Source organism: Phaseolus vulgaris, chromosome 3 (genome assembly GCF_051622355.1).
Source record: "Phaseolus vulgaris cultivar YP4 chromosome 3, ASM5162235v1, whole genome shotgun sequence".
NCBI classification, from domain to species: Eukaryota; Viridiplantae; Streptophyta; class Magnoliopsida; order Fabales; family Fabaceae; genus Phaseolus; species Phaseolus vulgaris.
This window is the reverse complement of record NC_143500.1, coordinates 50,807,011-50,829,885: the sequence shown is the minus strand read 5'-3', so window position 1 is coordinate 50,829,885 and position 22,875 is coordinate 50,807,011. Positions and strand designations below refer to the sequence as shown.

General features: G+C 42.8%; 1 protein-coding gene across 1 annotated transcript; it reads right to left on the bottom strand.

The window, feature by feature from the left end:
• Nucleotides 1-18,835: 18,835 nt before the first annotated feature.
• Nucleotides 18,836-20,940, bottom strand: LOC137808392 (GATA transcription factor 18). Its single transcript, XM_090299743.1, has 2 exons — nucleotides 19,959-20,940; nucleotides 18,836-19,454 (listed from the first exon to the last, which is right to left on the bottom strand). The coding sequence occupies exons 1-2, from the start codon at nucleotides 20,400-20,402 to the stop codon at nucleotides 19,179-19,181; spliced, it is 720 nt and encodes a 239-aa protein (XP_090155869.1). The 5' UTR covers nucleotides 20,403-20,940; the 3' UTR covers nucleotides 18,836-19,178.
• Between the last annotated feature and the right edge of the window lie 1,935 nt (nucleotides 20,941-22,875).

Sequence of the window (22,875 nt, the reverse complement as noted above, 5' to 3'; positions counted from 1 at the left end):
ACTTTGATACAATATCAAAGTTGTTTTATTCTTTTATCTTTTTCTAATTACACTTGGTTTCTGTAAGATAATGGTCTCTCACTCTCTTGACCTTTCGAATATTATTAGTGAGTATTTCCAAGACAATGCAATAATTATTATAAGATAATCCTTATATCAATACAATTTTCATCATATTTTACATTTGAAACTATCTTTTTCGTCAAACTATCTTTTTTTCTAGGGATGACAATCTGGATTCACTTTATATTCTGACTTGGTTAAAAAAATCATATTAGACAAGCCGACCCACTCTTAAAAGAGAATCAAGCATATATTGAAAGAATAATTTTATTTTAATATTTCACATCTTTCATGTATCACATGAATTTATCATTGACAGTAAAATTTTTAAAAAGCTAAATAAACATAAAATTAACATCTACATAAAATAAACATGTTAAAGTTAAATCTTTCATGATAAGAAAACATAAAAGGAAATTATTATCAAAGAGAAACTATAATAATTAATCATCATCTTTTCTTAAAAACATCATTATTGTTATTTCAATAATATTGAAATATAATATATCTTATTTGTGAGTGATGGTTCTTGAAGAAATAAACGACATGGATATGATACACTGAAATGATATTACAAAAGTATCTCACACTAAGGAGAGAATGTTAATATGAAAGATCGAATCAAGGATTGGATCACCCCTGAAATAATTCATATTTATTAAAAAAAATTGCTTTTAAAAAAAATTATATGGAAGATCGAATAAATATGTTTCATAATGTGTGAAAAGAGAGTTTTCACATATTCTCGTATATGATAGATTGAAGAGTGATTCAAAGACACCATGGTATTTTGAGTGCACAAGATTCACACTTCTGTCATTAATTTTATGTCTTGTGAATTTGAATAAGGAAGTAATAAATATTTCACTTTGTAGAACATTTGAAGGAGATGCTACCAAGTGAACCTTATAAGATTGTGTATTGTAATGAACAAGTTCACTTCACGATGCAACTTCTTAATGAAAAAGTAGTGTTCCTCAATTATTATTTTTTTTAAAAGTTGTGACTCATGACTTTATTTTATAGAAGAGCCAAAAAAAAAATGATGAATCCAAAAATATGCTATCTTGATCATATAGCCTTGGCATGGGCAACATGAGATGTTAGTGCCATGCATGATATAAAAGGGCTAACACGTTGTACACTGCACCTCCATAGCTTCTTTTGTCACTCCATACAATATGTAAAAATATTTTTTTTATCCTTCTTGTGTCACCCCATAGAATAGCTTCTAGATGTAAACCGGACACATATTTAAAAAAAAAACTTTTGGATTACATAATCCGGAAGCTAAAAAGATTTTTGGATTACATAATCCAGAAACTAACCATGCTTAGAAAAAATGCTTCTAGATTATGTAATTTGGAAGCTAATTACAAATTTGAAAAAAGAGTTCCAGATTACGTAATCCAGAATATTAAAGTGAGGTATTTTTAGAAATATAAAATTTTATGAAGGTGAGAGAAAAATATATGGAGGTGCAGGAAGAAACAGTCCACGTTGTATTGTAATGCAAGGCCCATTTGCTATCTCCACTTTAGCACCTGTTCTTAATTATAACCATATCTTTGGCAAAAGTGATCTAGAGGAGTTGGACCACACCATGTTCTGGGCTTATATATGGAGCTATGAGAGGGATCTGTGACTTTATATATTGCTCCATACTTGCCTCCAACTGCATCTTTGCCAAGCCAATGCCACAATCAACCAAGACTTGCCGATTTCATGCTCAATTGGATTTGGCACGCCTGCATCAGTCTATCTTGGTCAAAACAAAATCACATCAGTATTGTGAAAAAATCTCTCAAATAGTTCAATCCACATATTACCATAGATTTTTCCCAAGATTATCTTAAAAGCAACATCTCCATTTTTCTATTTGAATTTGTCCATATTGTTATATCAATTTTGGGTCTTTAAGAGTAGGGTTGATCCAAGTACCTCATGCCCCTCTACCAGAGAATAAGTACATGCTTGCTTTTTCGTGTATATATATATATATATATATATATATATATATATATATATATATATATATATATATATATATATATATATATATATATATATATATATATATATATATATATATATATACTTATATTAGGGTCGCTTCTAAATTATGAGACCATGACAAAAATAATATAGCAGGTAGGCCTGTAAATATTTACAAATTTAATATGCAGACGGTGATGGAGCTATTGACAGCAACGGAGGTGACAATAGTGTTGGAGCGGGCTTTGTTTCTGGGGATGGCTTCTCTGGAAATAATTTTGTTTCATTTATCTTGGTATGTTTTTCTAACTCCCTTTTTAAGAAGGAAGAAGTAATGTATTTTGTAGAAGGGTGTACCGCCCTGGTAGTCGGGAGTGATGACGTGGCATCCTGCTACAGTATAGGCGTGTTGGCAAGGCGCCAGGCTGGCAAAAGGGAAGGAAGTCGGGGGGCTCGTGAAGCCGCCAGTACTTAAGTTGGCGTGTTCCGATCTCCAGCATATCAGAATAGGCGATCACCAGGTTAAATACGAAGTCGCCAGATGTGAACTCGGGCGACCAAGCAGTTGGAGATCGCCGGAGAAAGCACATCGCCGAAGATGAAGGAGAAGCAAATTATGAGGGCGACCGGCGAGACCACAGGGAAGGTGTATGAGGACACCCTAACTCGCCAACTCCAGTAGAGATCGCACTCCCAAGTTAGCTATGCACTAGGCAGTACCATGCATAAGTAACTTAGCCAAAATGAGAGTAGAAGCAGCGCCAAGTCAAGGAGGCTCCAGATGATGGCACGTGTACGACTGGATGCAAGCCACGTGTCCAGGTCTGTAACTGCCAGGAGAGAGAAAACAACCAGGTATATAAGAGTTCTCAACAAACTTTCTGAGGTACGCACGTTCAGTATGTACTCTTTACGCTTGCGAGTTGTAGAGCTGACTGTGAGAGAGGATTTGCACGGTTCTTGTTCTCTTAGTATTTGGTGATTCGGTCACTGACTTGAGCGTTGGAGTGCGATCGGCCGCAGCGGCGCCGCTCTGTTTCTTTGCAGGTTCTTGAGGTGGATCTCGAAGAGGAACGGAGGTGAGAAGCGGTGCGCATGTCGATCCTTTGACGAGGCAGTTTCCAGCATTCCGGTCAACAGGCAGGATCATCAGGCACCCACCGTGGGGCCGTGTAAAACTTGCTCCCATCCACAGCGTGATTTCTTGGAAGTTTTCGAAGTTTTTTGCATGGTTGTGTGCTGGTGCAACCATCGTTCGCTGTTTGCTTGAGTTTCGTTCGGTGAATTCGCGTTTTATACCGTTCGTTTGGCTTTTCGATCGGTGGAGTGAGGTTTCCTGCTGTTTACACGAAATTTGTTTGGTGGAAGTTCGAGTTCTTTCGCTCGTTTGGTTGTCCGTGGGGAAGCGGTGGTTTCTGGTGAAGTTGTGGTTTTCTTTGAAGGTTTACGGTGTTCTTGAGTTCTCTTGCGCAGTTTCGCACTGTTTTCTCCGATTGATCGCTGACTCGATCGTGGTTGAAGTGTCGTTCGCTGCATTCTGAGATTCGCTGAGTTCATGAGAAAAATGAGAAGCAATCGTTCAAGTTCAGTTGCGCCCGTTGCTGCCGAAGGCGTCGCCGCCATGACCATGGCGCAGATGGCAGAGATGATGCGTTCGTTGCAGGCAACTGTGGAAGCCTCACGCGTAGAGCAGGCGAGAATACATGAGGACCTGGTCGCCGCTCGAGCCAGGAACGAGGAGCTTAGCAAGGTGACTGAGGAGCTGCGTCAAGCTCTTCAGGAGCAGCAAGGGCGTTCTTCTGCTGAAGAGGTGGCGCCGTCGACGCCACCTCGTGTTTTCCCTATGCCTTTTGTTCAGGCGATTACTGACACGCCTATTCCCACGAGCGTGGTTCCGGTTAAGGCTGTCTTTACCGGCGTGGAGGATCCAGAGGCTCATCTAACCACGTTCCATACGCAGATGATGTTGTCGGGAGGGTCAGACGCCGTCTACTGCAAGATGTTCGTGAGTACGCTCCAGGGAACGGCGATGGAGTGGTTTGTGAGCCTGCCTAACGGCCACATAACCAATTTTCAACAGTTCTCGAAGATTTTTGTCGAGCAGTACATCGTGAATAAGGCACCGCCCAGGGTGTCTTATGATCTGTTTGATATAAGGCAGTACCATGGAGAGTCCCTCAGAGATTACCTGAATCGCTTTGGAGCGCAGATGGTCAGATCGCCGGCCAAGGATGAAGAAATGCTGGTCTATGCCTTCAAGAAGGGCGTGCAGCCAGGACCATTCTGCGAGGCCTTGATCAGGGCTCACCCCGCGACGTTTGCTGAAGTCAGGCGACTTGCGGTGGCTCACATCGCCGACGAGAGTGAAGTCGCTGAGAAGAGAGGAAGCGTGGCTCCCGCCAGGCCACGCGCCCAGACCAGGATCTAGCCGCAGAGGGTGCTGGAAACAGCGGCGGCCAGGAAGGACCAGAGGACTCGCCATCCTTACGACAGGAGGAACAAGGGAAGGAGCCAGGGGCGCCAGCAACCAGCACGCCGGGAATACAATCGCCCGCCTAAGCACAAGTTTGTCATGGGACTAGCGGATCTAATCGCCATTCCTAATATATCTGCTAGGTTGAAAGCGCCTGAGAAGGTGGGCGACAAGGTGCTGGGGTCAAAGCCGGATGCCTAGTGTGAGTTTCACCAAGGTTTTGGCCACACTTTGGACTCGTGTTTGTCTTTGGGATATCAGCTCGACGATCTGGTTAAGAGCGGGTTCCTAAATGACTATCTGCTGGACAGGAGGACGGGGGGAGCGTCGAGTTCCCAGCCAGCAGGTGGAGAAACCCAGCAACACGAGATGCCTATCCACGGGGAGATCCACACCATTGCAGTGGGCTTCTCAGGTGGTGGATGCACCGCATCGCAGAGGAAGAAGTACGCGCGATCGGTGATGACAGTGGGTATGTTTGAAGATCACTCGCCGGAAGTGGACATTACGTTCACCAAACAGGATCTTCGGGACGTTGTGCCCCATGACAACGATCCCATAGTCATTTCGTTGGTTACAGCGGGAAGGAAGGTCCACAGAGTTCTGGTGGACCAAGGAAGCTCGGCAGACGTGATGTTCTGGCCGACTTTCACACAGCTGGAGTTGCCCCTTGACCAGCTAAGGCCCTATGGAGGGTGTCTATATGGGTTCGCTGGTGACCAGGTGGAGGTCAGGGGGTACATTGAGCTGAGAACCACGTTTACAGATGAGGCTGGGTCGAGGACGGAGAAAATCAAGTACCTCATCGTAAACGCTCCTTCAGCATACAACATCCTGTTGGGAAGGCCCACGCTTAACAGGATAGGCGCCATCCCGTCGACTCGGCACATGAAGGTAAAGTTGCCGTCCATGGAAGGGGTGGTGATCACGATCAAGTCTGATCAGAAAGAAGCGAAAAAGTGCTATGAGAATAGCCTGAAAAATAAGAGATCGGTGAGTTATGTAACAACCACCCCACCTCCCGGTGTGAAGCCCAGATCGACGGTAACAGAGGAGGCCGCCGGAAGAGATGTGGAGATGGTGGACGCTGAACTGGGGGAGAAGGATGTTGGTCTGGAGGAGGAAGAGGAGCGGAATCGCCCTGAGGAAGCGAGGGAGCAGGGAATCGCCAGGGCGGTGATCGCCAGAGAATCCAGGCCAAAACCTGTCGAGCAGTGGCTCGAAAAGGAGATCGGAGGAAAGATCTTCAAGCTGGGAAGATCTCTGGAGGTCGAGCTCCAGGACCAGATCGCCGAGGTGATTGAGCGGCATCTGGACGCGTTTGCATGGTCCGCTTCAGACATGCCCGGGATTGATCCCGACTTCTTGTGCCATCATCTGGCGATGGACAATTTGGTGAGACCAGTGCGACAAAGGAGAAGAAAATTCAACGAGGAGAGGAGGCAGGCGATCAGGGACGAAACACAGAAACTCCTCGCTGCAGGCCACATCAGAGAAGTCCAATACCCTGAATGGCTGGCAAATGTCGTGCTGGTAAAGAAGAGTAACGGGAAATGGCGCATGTGCGTCGACTTCACCGACCTGAACAAAGCTTGCCCAAAGGATTCGTATCCTTTACCAAGCATAGATGCCCTGGTCGATAGTGCTGCAGGGTGTAAGTTGCTGAGTTTCCTGGATGCCTTCTCAGGATATAATCAGATCAAGATGCATCCCATGGATGAAGAGAAGACAGCCTTCATGACGGAGAGATCGTGCTATTGCTATAAGGTGATGCCGTTTGGGCTAAAGAACGCGGGGGCCACATACCAGAGGCTGATGGATCGAGTACTTGCACCAATGCTGGGAAGGAACGTGCAAGCGTACGTCGATGACATGGTCGTGACCTCGCAGGAAAAAAGCAAGCACGTTGCAGACTTGGAAGAATTGTTCACGACGATCGCCAAGTTCAAGTTAAAGCTCAATCCGGAGAAATGCATTTTCGGCGTGGAGGCTGGAAAGTTTTTGGGTTTCCTCTTGACTGAAAGAGGAATAGAAGCCAACCCAGACAAGTGTGCCGCCATCTTGGCGATGAGGAGCCCAGCTACGGTAAAAGAAGTCCAACAGCTAACGGGTCGGATGACAGCCCTATCTCGCTTCGTGTCAGCTAGCGGAGAAAAGGGGCATCCCTATTTTCAGTGTCTGCGGCGCAATAATAAGTTTGTTTGGACGAAAGAGTGTGAGGAAGCTTTCGTCAAACTGAAGGAGTATCTGGCGAGCCCGCCGGTTCTGTGCAAACCGCTGGTGGGAATCCCTCTCAGGTTGTATTTTGTTGTAACTGAGAGGGCGGTGAGTGCGGTGCTCGCTCAGGATCAAGATCTGGCTCAGAAGCCTATCTATTTTGTGAGCAAGGTGTTGCAGGGCCCCGAAACGAGATATCAGGCCCTGGAGAAGGCTGCGCTGACTGTGGTGTTTTCGGCGAGGAGGTTGCGCTACTACTTCCATAGTTTCACAATACTGGTGATGACTGACCTGCCCATCCAGAAGGTCTTGAAGAAACCCGACGTTGCGGGAAGGATGGTGAAGTGGGCAGTAGAGTTGTCAGAGTTTGATATTAAATATGAGCCCCGAGGCCCGATCAAGGGGCAAATCTTTGCAGATTTCGTGGTTGAGCTCTCATCAGAGGCGACGCGGGTTGAAGGATACGATTTTCGTTGGGTACTTTCAGTGGATGGATCGTCGAACCAGCAGGGCAGCGATGCTGGAGTCATATTGGAAGGACCCAACGGCGTGCTGATCGAACAATCTCTGAGGTTCGCCTTCAAAGCCAGCAAAAATCAAGCAGAGTATGAGGCGCTGATCGCCGGGATTCTGCTGGCCAAGGAGATGGGAGCTAGGGTGCTGATGGCTAAGAGTGACTCACTGCTAGTCACGGGGCAAGTAACAGGCGAGTTACAGGCTAAAGATCCACAAATGGCGGCTTACTTGGCGTACGTGCAGGAATTGAAGAGTTCCTTTGCCTCCTTTGAAGTAGTACATGTACCCAGAGAGCAGAATGCTCGAGCTGACTTTGTAGCTAAGCTCGCCAGCTCAGGCAAGGGGGGTAGGCAGAGGACGGTGATTCAAGAAACTCTGAAGACGCCAAGAGCATTTGTGGCAGATCACCTGGTCCTTCAGATCAGCAAGTCGACGGAGAACGCCGTGAGAAGCCATAAGTCCCTGACGCAAGAAACTCTGAGATCGCCGAGAATTAGAGCATGCCGAGGAGAGAAGGTGAATGTGATACAGGTCTGCGCTACCCATGAGCCAGACACTTGGATAACACAGTACAAGCGGTGCCTGGCAGATGGCCTTCTCCCGCTGGATCCGACTGAGGCTAGGAAGGTAAAGAAGAATTCTAGCAAGTACACCCTGATTGATGGCGATCTGTACAGGTTTGGGTTCACTCACCCGCTCCTGGAATGTATATACGGCGAGAAGTGCACGAGAATCATGGCGGAGCTCCACGAAGGTATATGCGGAAGCCACGTCGGGGGTCGAGCTCTGGCCGCGAGGACTCTCCGTGCAGGATACTACTGGCCATCCATGAGAGAAGATTGCAAGAAGTATGCCCAATGTTGTAAACAATGCCAGCAGCACGCCGATTGGCATAAGGCGCCTCCCGAGGAGTTGAAGTCGATTTATAGCCCTTGGCCATTTCATACCTAGGGAATCGACATCCTGGGACCTTTCCCGCTGGCGATCAGGCAGATGAACTACTTGGTGGTGGCGATTGAATATTTCACCAAGTGGATCGAAGCAGAACCAGTGGCCCAGATCACCGCACACAAGATCGAAGGTTTCGTGTGGAAGAACATCGTGTGCCGGTTTGGAGTGCCTAAACGCCTGGTGTCGGATAATGGAACTCAGTTTGCAAGCCACCTGCTGAAGAAGCTCTACGAATGGGTGGGAATTCAACAAGTGTTTGCATCCGTCGAGCACCCTCAGACAAACGGCCAGGTGGAGTCAGCTAATCGGGTGTTGTTGAGAGGTTTGAAGAGAAGGCTTGAGAAAGCCAAGGGAAGTTGGGCTGAGGAGGTACCCCGTATAGTCTGGGCGTACCACACCACCGAGCAGTCAGGAACCCATAAGACCCCGTTCAGCTTGGTCTATGGGTGTGATGCCATGATCCCAGTAGAGATCCAGGAGAGCTCGCCGAGATTCCAGAACTTCGTAGAGGAAGACTCGAATGAAGAGAGAAGGCTGAACCTGGATCTACTGGACGAGGTCAGGGAAGAGGCGAGACTGAAAGTTGAGGCGGTGAAGAGGAGGATCGAACGAAGATACAACTCGAAGGTGATGCCAAGGCAGTTTAGAGAGGGCGATCTGGTGATGAGGAAGGCCCACCAGTACGAGATGGAGAATAAACTGTCGCCCAAGTGGACTGGACCGTTCAGAATAACCGAGGTGTTCGGGAACGGCGCCTACCGCTTAGAGACGCTGGAAGGAGGGGCGATTCCTCGCACCTGGAACGCCACGCACCTGAAGTTGTACTATAGTTAAGAGCTTTGTAAGTAAAGACAAACACAAAGGTCATATTACAATGTCTCTGATGAAACAGTTTGAAGGGGGCACTCTTTTTTCCCTAAGGAGGGTTTTTAATGAGGCCACCCAATAAAAGAAGAGTTTTCGAAGTATAAGGCGTTTTCAGATTGCATGTTTGCTTTTTCCCAAAAGTTTTGAAGAAAGACCTTGTCGCTTGTACATGATTTAAGGCAAGTAAAGATATATCGCATGTTTTCTAAAAAGGTTTTAAGTCCTCATCGTTTTTCGGCGATTGGAGGCACCAGTTAAAGTTTTTTAAGTCCTCATCGTTTTTCGGCGATTGGAGGCACCAGTTAAAGTTTTAAGTCCTCATCGTTTTTCGGCGATTGGAGGCACCAGTTAAAGTTTTTAAGTCCTCATCGTTTTTCGGCGATTGGAGGCACCAGTTAAAGTTTTAAAGTCCTCATCGTCTTTCGGCGATCGGAGGCACCAGATGAAAGACCTCAACGCCCTCGCGCGTTCTGAGGCAAGATAAAGACCTCCTCGCCGTCGAGCGAGTGCAGGCGATGAAGAGTAAAAAGTCCTCAGTGTTTCTGGGGGCGAGAAGATGTAACTCCTGGGGCAATGTAGAGGCGCCAGTGAAAAGTCCTCCCTGTTTCTGGGGGCGAGAAGATGTAACCCCTGGGGCAATGTAGAGGCGCCAGTAAAAAGTCCTCCGTGTTTCTGGGGGCGAGAAGATGTAACCCCTGGGGCAATGTAGAGGCGAGTTAAAGACCTTCTCGCCGATGAGCGAGTTCAGGCGAGTTAAAGACCTTCTCGCCTACATGCGAGCTTAGGCAAGATAAAATCTTTCTCGTCTCGAACGAGTTCAGGTATGGTGCAGAGGGTGGAAGAAGTTTGGAAGGTGGCTAAGGTAGGTTCGAAGAGAACGCCTAGTCAACCGGTCTTTTGTTCTGAAGTTCAGGGAGGTAAAGAAGGATCCCAAAAGGCGTTTCTACCCCCAGACAAAGAAACAATGGCCAAAGCATGAGGCTAGAAAGAAGCTGATATCACCAAGAGTCTTTGGCGATCGGGAAGAGTTCAAACAGCGGCGAGAAGGTTAAAAGACCTGTTTGGTGAAGCAGGTCGAGTGGAGCGGTGTTTAAGCCAGTGACTGGGTTACAGTTCATTGCTTGAGGGATATTTTTACGATAAGGTTAATTGCCTTAAGGTTACGAATTGTTAAGTGTTTGTTGCTTAAGGCTGAAGTGATCCGAAGCAGTTAAGCCAAAGGTTGTACCTACAGTTTTCCTAAGTCATTTCTTTGAAATTAAACAAGCAAGGAAAGTTGAAGCGAGTGAAGAAGTTATAAAAGGGAAAACGTAGCCTTTGTCATTAACAGTTAACAGTTTAGAGCATATACACGAAGGGACATAAAGTTTATTACAAGTTATAATACAAGGGAAAGCACAAAGGTAGCAGATGAAGAAGAATTGATTAGTCTTCAGCAGGAACGACTTTTCCATCCACCACTTCATTGTTCAGCGACACCATGCTGAGATCCAGGTCGGGGAACAGGCAAGCAAATTGTTCCCGCGCAGCTTCGAATCCAGCAGCCAGAATTTGAGCGGAGTTCAGCTTGAGTTCTTCAATTTGCTTCTGAAGTTCCTCAATCCGCTTCTTGAGGTCTTCAGTTTGCTCTTTCAGCTCTTTATTCTGTTGCTCCAGCTCTTCAACCTGTTTCTTGAGTTGTTCATTGATCTCTTGAGCCTGGAGAAGGTCTTTAGTAACCTTTTTGGATTCCGCTTGCGCTTGGGCCAGTTCAGCAACTGCCTTTCCTTTCTCTTCGTTGGCTTTGGCAAGATCAGCTATGGCGTCGTCCCTCGCCTTTTCCACCTGCCCAAGGAGGGTCTCTCGGTCAGCTGACCTTTTCTCTAGTTTTTGCACCTTGACGGCGTCAGCCTTCATGAGGGCCTCCAGGTCAACCACTCTGACGCGAAGGGGCACAATCTTGCTCTCCAGTTCAACCTTCTCTTGAGCAAGTTGATGCACCTTGTGGCGAAGGTCAGCGGCCTCCTTGCGCGCCAGCCTGAGCTCGGTGTTCATGGCATCCTCCACTCGGGAGTGTTCGATTTCTGCGAGCGTCAGGTTGAAAGACAACTTCTCCACCTCGACCCTCATAGTGCTGTTTTCGGTTTTGAGGTTGAAGAGGTCGTCTTGGAGCCTCCTGGTTGAGCTCTCCACAGCTCTGGTTATGATCGCTGGGATATCTTCTGTTATGGTCTTCAGTTTGGCAGTTAGAGGCTCCCACATCCTTGTGACCTCCAAAGGGATGTTTGCTGCTTGTAGAGGTACCAGGTGAGCCTGTTGTTGGTTCTCGTCGCCACCTTCCTTAGCGGGTTCTTCAGTAGGCGCTTCCTGGCGTGGCGACGGAATCGGGGATTCGGTGATCAGAATCGGAGAGGTGTGAGCAACCTCATCCCCGATTGGAGCAACTTCTGCAGCTGAGGCGTTTGAAGGGAGACCCCCTCCAGCTGACACATATGGTGTAGAGGCGCTTGGGGGGTCCTCCATGAAGTTTGGCTCTTGGGCCTCAACTGCAGGTGGCGCAGTGGCCAGTGGGACCGCTTGGACTGGTGAGGCAGGAGCCCGTGGGAGTGGCGATGATGGAGGAGGAGCAAGCGTCGATGGAGGTGTTGAGGTTGGAAGAGGGGGTGGAGCAGGCGGTGAAGAAGGTGCCACCCTTTTCCTCTTTGAGACCAAACCGTCTTCGGTGGCCTCGTCATCTTCTTCCTCTTCCTCGTGGATCACCTGAGGGGCTTTCCTTTTAGGTCTCTTGAGGACCAATTTCTTGCGTTGGGCAGGTTCCTTGGGTGGTGATCGCCCTTGGACGATGGCTGTCTCCACCACCGAGTTGGGCACCGTTTGAGAACCCGTCGCCAACCCGTGGTTTCGGGCGAGCGCCTTCAGTTCAGCGAGCATGCCTTTGCCCAACATGTTATCTGCATGGAACGAAAATGCATGGGTTAACTCAAGGAAAAAATAAGTGCATAAGGTAGTACACAGCAAAGCAGATGATACGTGCAGGAAAGATAAAACCAAAGTCTTGCGCATAACGCACAAGACGCCCAGAAACAGCTAAACAGAAGCAGTATTAAAACAACAGTTTTTAATGTTCTAACCTATTCGAATTTCTAGCTGGTCTTCGTAAAATTCGAAGCAGATCAAGGTGGTGGTAAGGAAAGTAATGTTGGCGTCCGCCACCCTTTTCCAGAAGAGACAGAGATCTCTGTCCAATGCTCCCATGCTGTCAGGACTTCTGGGTCTCCTGAAACAGCTCTTGGACTCTTTCTTCCCCTTGTCCACCCAGTACAAGGGGAAGCCGTCGAGAAGGGAGGCATCCTTGTCATTAGCGCGCACTTGGACGAACTTCCCCTTCCAGTCCTTGTAGGATTGCTGGAAGATAACAAAGATGGACCTCCCAGCAATCGCGTTCAAGCTAACCCACAGGCGGTCTCCTGGGTGCTTGGCTTCAAAGAGAAACAGGAATACATCCACGGATGCGGGCAACCCCAGGTGGTCGCACATCACTTGAAAAGCTCGAACAAACGCCCAGCTGTCGGGGTGAAGCTGGGCGGCGGCAATGTTGAGCTCGGTAAGGAGTTCCCTCTCGAATCGGGTGAAAGGGAACTTGAGCTTCACCTTCTTGAATAAGGTCGTGTAGACGAAGCAGAAGGGCCCGTCGGCGCTCACCTTGTCATCGGCACAAACAGGCCGATCGGGGGGGCAAGGCAGCACCATCATCTTCTCGTCGTGCTCCTTGTGAAATGATTGATGAAGCTCATCCCCCTTAGTCAGCCGCAAAACTGCTCCCGCAGTGTTCACAGAGGATGTCTCCCTCAGAAGGGTCGAGTTGGCCCAGGGATACAAGGTTTTGAAGTCTGGCAGGGGAACGGGGGCTCCTCCGGCGGTAGGTGGAGTCGCCTGGGCCAGGACAGGACGGGAAGACGCATGCCTCTCAGCCTGGGAAGATGAAGCGCCACGAACTCGTGGTGGATCGTGTGCTTGTGAAGGGGGGTTTCTTGATGAAGGAGGAGGATTCGGGGTGATCTTTGTGCGAGTCATGGTTGCAGCTGCACGGGAAGAAGAAAAGGAAAAATGATCAGGGGTTACAGAGGCTGACTCGATCATAGAAGGAAGGTGAAAAACGAACGAATGTAGGTTCGTTGCGACGATTGACGAAGCCCTAAGTTACGCAGAAGGAGAAATGGAAAAGCAACCCACAGCGTATGCACCAGGAAGTTACAGGATGATGCGAATCGGTTAAAATGCAAGGAAAACCAGCAGAAGAAGGAAAGTAGGTACCTTTTGATGATCAGGAAAACGATGAAGGTTGATGGTGATTCAGAATGCTGGAGAGCGCTGAGAGTTTTCCGCAGAAGAAAGTTAGAGCGTTCGTGAATGCGAGGGAAAGTGATGGAACAGTGTTGAGTGAAAATAGGTTTAAGGGTTTTTTCGAAATGGGTTTAGGAAGCGCAAACGGCAGCTGAAGAGAGCCGTTGATGAAGCCACGTGTCGAGCGATGAGTGAGGGGTTTGGTGGAGCGTCAGAAAAGCAGAAGGTACAACCGTTTGGAATTCTGCGTCAGTGCCACGTAGACCGGTGTTGACGTGACTCTTTCAATCTTTTCGCTAGACAAGTCTTCGCTTAAGACTGGGGGCTTGTGTACCGCCCTGGTAGTCGGGAGTGATGACGTGGCATCCTGCTACAGTATAGGCGTGTTGGCAAGGTGCCAGGCTGGCAGAAGGGAAGGAAGTCGGGGGGCTCGTGAAGCCGCCAGTACTTAAGTTGGCGTGTTCCGATCTCCAGCATATCAGAATAGGCGATCACCGGGTTAAATACGAAGTCGCCAGATGTGAACTCGGGCGACCAAGCAGTTGGAGATCGCCGGAGAAAGCACATCGCCGAAGATGAAGGAGAAGCAAATTATGAGGGCGACCGGCGAGACCACAGGGAAGGTGTATGAGGACACCCTAACTCGCCAACTCCAGTAGAGATCGCACTCCCAAGTTAGCTATGCACTGGGCAGTACCATGCATAAGTAACTTAGCCAAAATGAGAGTAGAAGCAGCGCCAAGTCAAGGAGGCTCCAGATGATGGCACGTGTACGACTGGATGCAAGCCACGTGTCCAGGTCTGTAACTGCCAGGAGAGAGAAAACAACCAGGTATATAAGAGTTCTCAACAAACTTTCTGAGGTACGCACGTTCAGTATGTACTCTTTACGCTTGCGAGTTGTAGAGCTGACTGTGAGAGAGGATTTGCACGGTTCTTGTTCTCTTAGTATTTGGTGATTCGGTCACTGACTTGAGCGTTGGAGTGCGATCGGCCGCAGCGGCGCCGCTCTGTTTCTTTGCAGGTTCTTGAGGTGGATCTCGAAGAGGAACGGAGGTGAGAAGCGGTGCGCATGTCGATCCTTTGACGAGGCAGTTTCCAGCGTTCCGGTCAACAGGCAGGATCAAAGGGCATTAAGCAGTTTGTCTTCTTAAGTGGGATAAGAGAATTGCTTTCATTAGGAGTTTTTGTCTCTTATTTTAGGATAAAGAGATTTTAAGGTGGAAAATTTGTGATGTAAAAAGGTTATTTTTGGTTTTTGTTAAGATAGTGGATTATTTGTAAAGAGGACTTTTATGAGTCTCTAATTGTTGATGATTTATGTTTGGTGATTTGTTTATGTTTTATGTGTTTTTGGAGTTTGTTGGGATGGTACATCTTGGATGTTACTAATGGTGGGTGTTTGTAGATATGATTTTTTTTGGGATAAGGATTTTTTTTTTTTTTTAATCAGCAATAAAGAATAATATAAATGAGAATACTTGGGGTATTCCAACTTTTGGGATAAGGATTAATTGGTAGTTTTTGTTGGGAGCTTGAAATTAGTTGGAATGTGAGGTCCTATTTTTTTATATATAAAGGTTGTATCACCTTTTAAAGTGATCTATATTTATTTATTGTTTTTTACTAATAAAAAAACACAAATAAATAAATAATTTTATTATATTAAACAAACAATATAGTTTTAATAAAACTTAAAAAAGTACAATAGACTTTTTATTTGATTATTATATGCGATATCATATATGTGTATATATATCTTAAATATTTATATAGTGTAGGCATAATACACAGGACTCTTATACAATGTCTCAACATTGAGTTAAGCTATTTCAAAACAAAAAAACAAAATTAAGTGGATTTTAAATTTATTAGCATATTTATGAGTGTAATCCTCATCGATCCGAAATAAAAATATTTAATAATATATTTATTAGTATAAACTTTATTTTATAAAAATAAATTTAAAATTTACTTCTTCTTAATAATAATATATATATATATATATATATATGTTTAACAGTCAAATCAATAAAAAAAATTTCTAATGATGTTTTTTGAAGACAAAAATCACAACCGAAACATTCATATCAGAAAGAGGGTCTAAACCATTATCAAATGAGATGCACTTTACAAAATTTGACTACTTGGAGGATGATTGTCAATGCTATAGTAGATGTGTTGTGTTGTTTCAATGTTCATCCTCCTCCATATATACTCTTTCTTTTCTTTCTAACGTTTCATTTTCATCTTCGGCTTTTGCAATATAGGCTTTTCTTTTCATAAACATGTCGATGCATTTAGAGATACTTTTCATCATTAGCTGTAAGACAAAATAAATAAGCTAAATTATAAGTTTGATTTCTCTTTATTATTTTTTATATATAATTTTGTTCTCCCTGATTTTTATTATTTTATTCTTCATTTAAAAAAAATGTAATTTGGTCTGATCCTTAATTTTATATATGTTCATTTATTTTTTATAGTTTAATCAATTAAATTAATTATTAATTATACCTTAAAAACTATGTTAAATATAAGGCTCATTTGAATTAAAATAATAATAATAATTTTTAATTTATAAATTATACTCGAAAAAATAAAAAATAAAAAGAAAGTCCAGTATCCAAGGTTTGTGCATAAAACACTTCCATTCAATACATGCATGGACCTTTACCCATTCCGTGTCATTTCATGTTTTTCTTGAGTTTATTTTCTGACCGCCATAGGATTGACTACGCATGTTAAACGAGGCACACAGAAAACCTCTCACTTCTAACTTTTTTACTTCATTATTTTCTGAAAACAAAAAATATATTAGTTATATAATGGTTAATAATGTAAAAATTTAATTGTTAAATAGGAGAAAAAATAAAAATAGTTGTTTATTTACATGTCAATCTTTTATCGATAAAATACAATGTAAAACAAACATAATCAAGTCTGAAAAATCATGTGATTAGTATTCATAAATCATAGAAATGTAATACAATTTAAAAAAAAATCATTAAATACTTGTCTTCTTAATTTTGTGGGACAATCAGGTTTAGGGTAACTCATATTTTTCGTGAGAATGCGTGTGCTGATAAGTTGGCTAATTTAGGATTTATTCATAGAGAATCTTTTCATAGGTATAATAGACTCTTAGCTAGTCTGTTCTTAGAATTCTTTATGAATAGGTATAATATGTTTGTGTTAACATATGGGTTTTGATCTAGTCCCCCCATATTTTTGTATTTTTTTTTTTTTTAGTAATATTTTTTTTCATGTGATAACAAATGATTGTTGTTACTTGAGGTGTCAGCTTAGCTGAGATGTCAAGTTGCATAATGATCTAACACAAAAATTTTATAAAAAAAAATAAAAATCATAGAAATGTAGTGGCGTTTAGAAATGGTAAGTTTGATGAAGAAGAACTGGTACACATGGTATAGTTAAAAGCCTAGTTGTAGGTAAAATATAAATTGCGTGCTATGTTTTCTTCTTTTGGAATTAATTGTTATACCCTAATCGTTGCCTCTAAACAGAAATAGGTTTATGTTAATTATTGTAGCAGGTGTGTTCTCTGCATCAGGTGGAACAATTACCCAAAAGTGATGATAGATTGACACACAAATGATAAAAAACATATACTTAACAATCTAATAAATTAATATCTTTATGATTTTTAATTTAAAATATTATTATTATAATAGGTTGTCAATTTTATTTTTTCGATATCAAAGAAATCTTTTTCATTACCCAATACCACGGTACAATATTAATATTAATATCTTACAGGATCTAATTTGGAGGATAATTGCCCAGTCAGCAATCAAATCACACACACTATTGAAGAGATATTGGAATTTCATAATCTCAATAAGGTTACATAAATGTATAATTTTTAAGGAGAAATATTTTTATGCAATTGAGGTTAAGATGGAGGGTGTCTAGATGACTCATCATATTAAATAATGGGTTTTAGTTAATATTTTGTGTGTAAGGTTATAAAATGTATGATAGTATATCAATTAAGATATATATATATATATATATATATATATATATTGAACTTTTTATCTTCAAGTAGTATTTCTTAAATGTTCAAAAAAAAAATGTAACTATGATTTGATCCTTACTTACATAGGCTTATCTTGTCCTGTTGTGGAAGAAATTAGGTAGTAAAGACACTCATTTTCTTTAGCACTTTAGCAGTTGAAACATGATTAATTTGAGATTAAGATTAAGACTTATAATAAGTGATAATAAAAGTGAAATTCTTGTAGTTTAATTTTGGGGTTCAACCGTTGTCGTGAATGAAATTTTGGTACAACAAAACCACATAGCAAAGTGGGATGCTGAAAGGTTAACATCAAAATTTATTACATGTGCCAGTACCCTTTTTCCTCGAGCACATGTGCAGCGGAAACGATTGCATTAATCATACCATAGCATTTCTATTTGGGCATTGATACAATAATTGCGCGGCATGTTAACATGGTTACCTTTGTTTGGTAGATTGTATCATTCCACCACTCTTTTTTCTAGTGCTGCATTAGATATTAATGTTGCCATATTGCACCCTCATGAAGGATGCCATTATATATTTTTGTTGTAACTGGAAATAACGCCATTCTGAAATACCATTACATTGGTACTTTCACTTCAGCATCCGTTAAAACTTTTCCTTAAAAATAGACTATTTGTTATTCGATATTTGAAAAGAAAATGGCTAGAAAAGCAAATATTGATTTTGTTATTATCAGAAAAGACCATTTTCATGAGTCCGTGGCATCGCAGATGAAATAGTATCTCAATGATGGTTGTTTTGATGATGAAAAAAAGTAGTCATAGTTAGCAGTCAGATATAATGCAACTCTAACCGGACGGATTCGATGAAGTGCTCAAAAAGACATTTCAGTTTACTGTTCTGAACCGCAGGGTGTCCGGTTCAGAGAGAACAGTGATCCAACATACATATCCAACCGTCAGAATTACAAAACCCGATTAAATGCACTAACATCTCTCTCTCTCTCTCTTTCCCAAAGTGTTTCAAAATCAACTAGTGAATGGCCGTTCAAATTCTCTCCACATGGATAACTAAATTAATTCATAGAAATAATACTGTTATTATCTTAAAACAAGAAGAATGAATAGTAAAACTACTTTATATATTTTTTTATTAAATTGATACGACTTTTATATTAATATTTACTTGTCTTCCCTGTTAAGCAATTATTTTCCATGGCTGTTGATATAGAAAACTCAAAAAACGAGAAGGTGATAGAGGGGGGAACCACTTCGTCTTAGAACACAACAAAATGGACCATAAAGATATAATGGCTTTGCATCAAGCAAATAAAACGGTCCACATGCCAACAGTGTCATGGTCATCATCACTACAGAATAGAATAATATAGTATATAACGGAGAGTTCGAGAGGGAAAGTGAAGCAACAGAAAGGTAGGATTAACAAGTAACTGAAAGAGAAAGTTAAAGAACCAAGACCAAAGAAAAAGCAAACTAAGAACATAGAATTATCCCCTTCTCACTCCATCTTTCGCAGCAAGACGGAGAAAAGGAACCAAACAAAAAGGAAAAGGTCAAAAAAAAAACATCACATTGACGAGACCATAATGCAACCATCGCAATCAAAAACATCTACATCACCATCGTAAAACGTCGACGTACATCTGTGTGGTCTTCCAACGTCAAGGTAGCTGCTACTCGCTTTTGTCATTTTTTTTTCTCCATATGATTATTAACGTATTAAGGATATCGCAATCGTTCATCATCTCGTGAAGTCGTGCACGAGGCTCGTTCGGTCTGGAACGTTAAGGTTCCATGAGAAGAACGGAATGCCATTGTCCGAATCTCTATCGTCAGAATCCTCCATGAAACGTAACTCGTTACCCATCTGCGAGTGTGCGTACCACGAACTGCTTTGGTTGCCGTAAGAGCGCGACGATTCCATTACGCTGCTGGGAACTGTCGCAGACGTGGCGGCTGCAGCGCTTGCCCTTCTCTCTTCCTTTTTATATCTGATCCCGCAAGCATTGCATAGTGACTGCATCAATTCAATTCAAACAAAACGTTAACAAAATCGGATTCAAACTACATCAAATAAAGGGCTTATCAATGTATCATAACACTATTAGTTAATCAATACTAGTACTAAAAATATTTTTGCAAATTCAATGATTTAAATATATATATACATATATGTATATATATACACACCAACTTATTTTTTTGATGTTTCTTTACAACAATTAAAAATAGCGTAATTTTAAACCTGGTTACCAAGTAGAAGCTTTTGATGTTACTTTTATAAAATATGTCCAGTTCCATTTACCAAGGCACAACTTTCATATAAACAATTAACATAAAAAGTGGTAGTGTTATATATTATTCATTTGTAACATTTTCTATTGCTAATTAAAAATGATAAAATAAAATGAAGTTTCTTAAATAAGAGTTATTAACAAAATAAAGAATGTGAAGTTAAGAGTTGTTATGAAGAATTTAAGGTGAAGAGAAGTGAGTTGGGGTAATGAAGCAATGGATATACCTTTGGGCCACGAGGACCGTTTCTCCAGAGGGGAGTGGAAGTGGTATCACAGTTGGCGCAACGACGAGCGAGGAGAGGGTCGTTGTTGGAGCCGCCATTATTGGTTGCTCTGGTGGATTTATTGGTTTGAGATTGCGTGGTGTGTTTGGATTGCAGCAAGTCCCAGCAGAAGTTGGTGACGGAAGAGCGAGGTTCGTGACGGTTTCGTAGCTCCTCGCCTTCAGTGAAACGCGTGGAAGGGGTTCCGAGGGAGAGCGTGCAGTCCACGGAAGAAGGAGAGGGCGTGTAGGAGGAATACATGTCGTGTTCGTAATCATCATAGGGACCGTGGGTGTTGGGCATAGAAAAGAGCATCGAGTAGGAGTTTGTTTCACTGTGAAACATGCTGCATGTGCAGGTGCCCATCACGTGACCCTGGGAGTTCCCGCAACAACGATGCATCATTGTAATTGGACTGGTCCTCTGCTATGGTAGGCGAGGGTCGGGGAGACGATGCGATGATGCGAGTGTTGGGGTTTAAGAAGGGAAAAGAGAGAGCGAGAGAGAGTGAAAGGGATTAGGAAGAGTAGAAGGGGGAAAGTGGAGTGTGGGTGCGAAATGCAATGATAAAACGTTTGAAATGTAAAGAGGGTAGGAAGCAGTGGGAAGAAAGAGTTAAAATGGTACGGGAGAAATGAGAAGTGGGTGTTGTCAGGTAGCTTTATAAGCTAATAAAATGGCGAAATACGAGTCAGCAGGTGCAGTCCACGTTGTCGTTAACTGCGAATAGAGAGATGCACAAATGTATAATAATATATATATAGTGGGGCATGAATGAAAACTATAAAGACATGGAAAAACAGAGAGGGACCCAGTGGCTGGGGATGTGTTGGGGGGGAAAGAAAGAGAAAGGGTGAAGAGTGGTACTGAGTGAGTAGTCAGGGAGTGAGTGGAAGGAAGCGTTTGAGAGTTTCTATCTGCGGCACTGTTTGTGACTCTGCATAAAAATTTCTCATGCATCATGTTAATTTATAGCAGAGAGAGGGGTAGCATAGGAAGTGTGATGTGGTGAGGGAGTGTTTGGTTTGGTTTGGTCATTGGGTAGTCAAAAGTGGGCACGTGACAGTGGAAACAGTATTCTTCCACGGATCTGCCTTCTCCGATCACGAGGCTTTATTAGTCGCAAACCCAATACATCAAAACCTCTGTCTGTATCCGTATCTCTGCCACTGCCATCCCCCAAGGAAAATGGAATAGTAGTGTGTTAGTATAGCGTTGAGTGTATCTACCTTCCCACTCCCACGCTCTCTTCTCTTCCCAAACACGCTCTAATCCCAATACTCCTAATTAACCACATACCCCTACTCTACTCTCTCCTCTCTCCTTCTTCCTAAATACCATATATTAATTACCAAACCTTTCATATTCTCCACTCTTTTCATCTTTTCATTTCTTTCAAATCAAAACAAATATTCATTTCATAACAACCCTTTAATATTATTCTTATTATCAAAATTAATAAATTCACTACATACTACCCTGATCATCTATAACTTAGATGATAAAATGTCTGTATTTCAATTTACCTTTTATTTTGCTTCATTAGTTGTATTGGTAGTTTGACCGAGTCAAATTAAAATGTGTTGAGTCTTTAGCAGAATCAGTTCAAAATATAACGTGATGTAATTATAGGCATAGAAGATGCAGATGGTGTAAACTGATATATTGATGGCTTAACAAATGAATAAAAGTTTTAGTTTGGTTTTATTTTTGATGGTGACGTTGTTTGATGGGGTTAGTAATAGTGGACATATGTGTGCAAGCAAAGAGTTATTATTATTATGATTTGAAGTTGAAGAGAGGAATGAGCATTGTAGGATAGATAAGTAGATAACATCTCCGTTAGTTGTTATAGGCCGTTCAATCCGTCAAATCTGCAGGAACAACAACACAACGACCAGTTATTTCCATCCGTACTGTAGGAATCACGTGAATCCAAACACAAAGCTAAGTTCGTCAATTGTCATGATAGTAACCTCATGCCCCGAATCCAAACCCCCATCACACCAACATTGCTTTTTAGGAGCAGTTGCTGATGGGGGCAACAGTATTAGTAGCCGTAGATAGAAGAAGAAGAAGAAGAAAAACTGATCAAGAAGAGAAGATCCTGAGATTTGGATTGGTTTTTGGATCACACTGGGAAAAAGTAAGCCAAGAGAGAGAAAGAGATAAAGGTATCCCAAATGAGATACCCTGCAATCATCAAAGCAACTCTGCCTGGCTTCTTACTTGGCTTCTTATGTGTCTAGTCCACTAGACAACAACACATTTCTATGGGTCAAAGATAGAAACTCCTATACCAAAAAGAAATAAAGGCTCGCAAAAATTTAAAAATCAAATCCAAATAAATTACTAAAACCAACCAAAAATGTCTTCAAAATGAATAAAAAAACGCATAAGGGACCCCACATTCATCATGGCCAAACCCAACACACCCTCCTCTGGAATATCGACCCCATTCGATCAAAAGATTCAAAAAACATTCACGGAGAGAGAGAAAGAGAAGGAGAGAGAATCAGATCATCTAGAGATTGATGAACCATAGTTCGACAAACGGGGACGACCACCGCTTTCCAAAAGATGCTCTCTCTATTCGCTTTGTAAACTACGATTAGCCCAAGACAAGGCTTATGTTTTCATTTACACACATTTTCTACATCCTCACGCAACCTCATCTTACGTGGATCATACTCTACCACTCTCTCTCTCTTTCATACAGTTTTATCAAATCTTGAATACTTACTCTTTTTTAAAATCCTTCCATTAATCTAATCTAATAACCATACTTCACCACCCTCTTAACTTTTTACATTATCATTTTTTAACAGTATTCTAAAATGGTTTTATACATTATCTTCACCATATGCTACCATTTTTT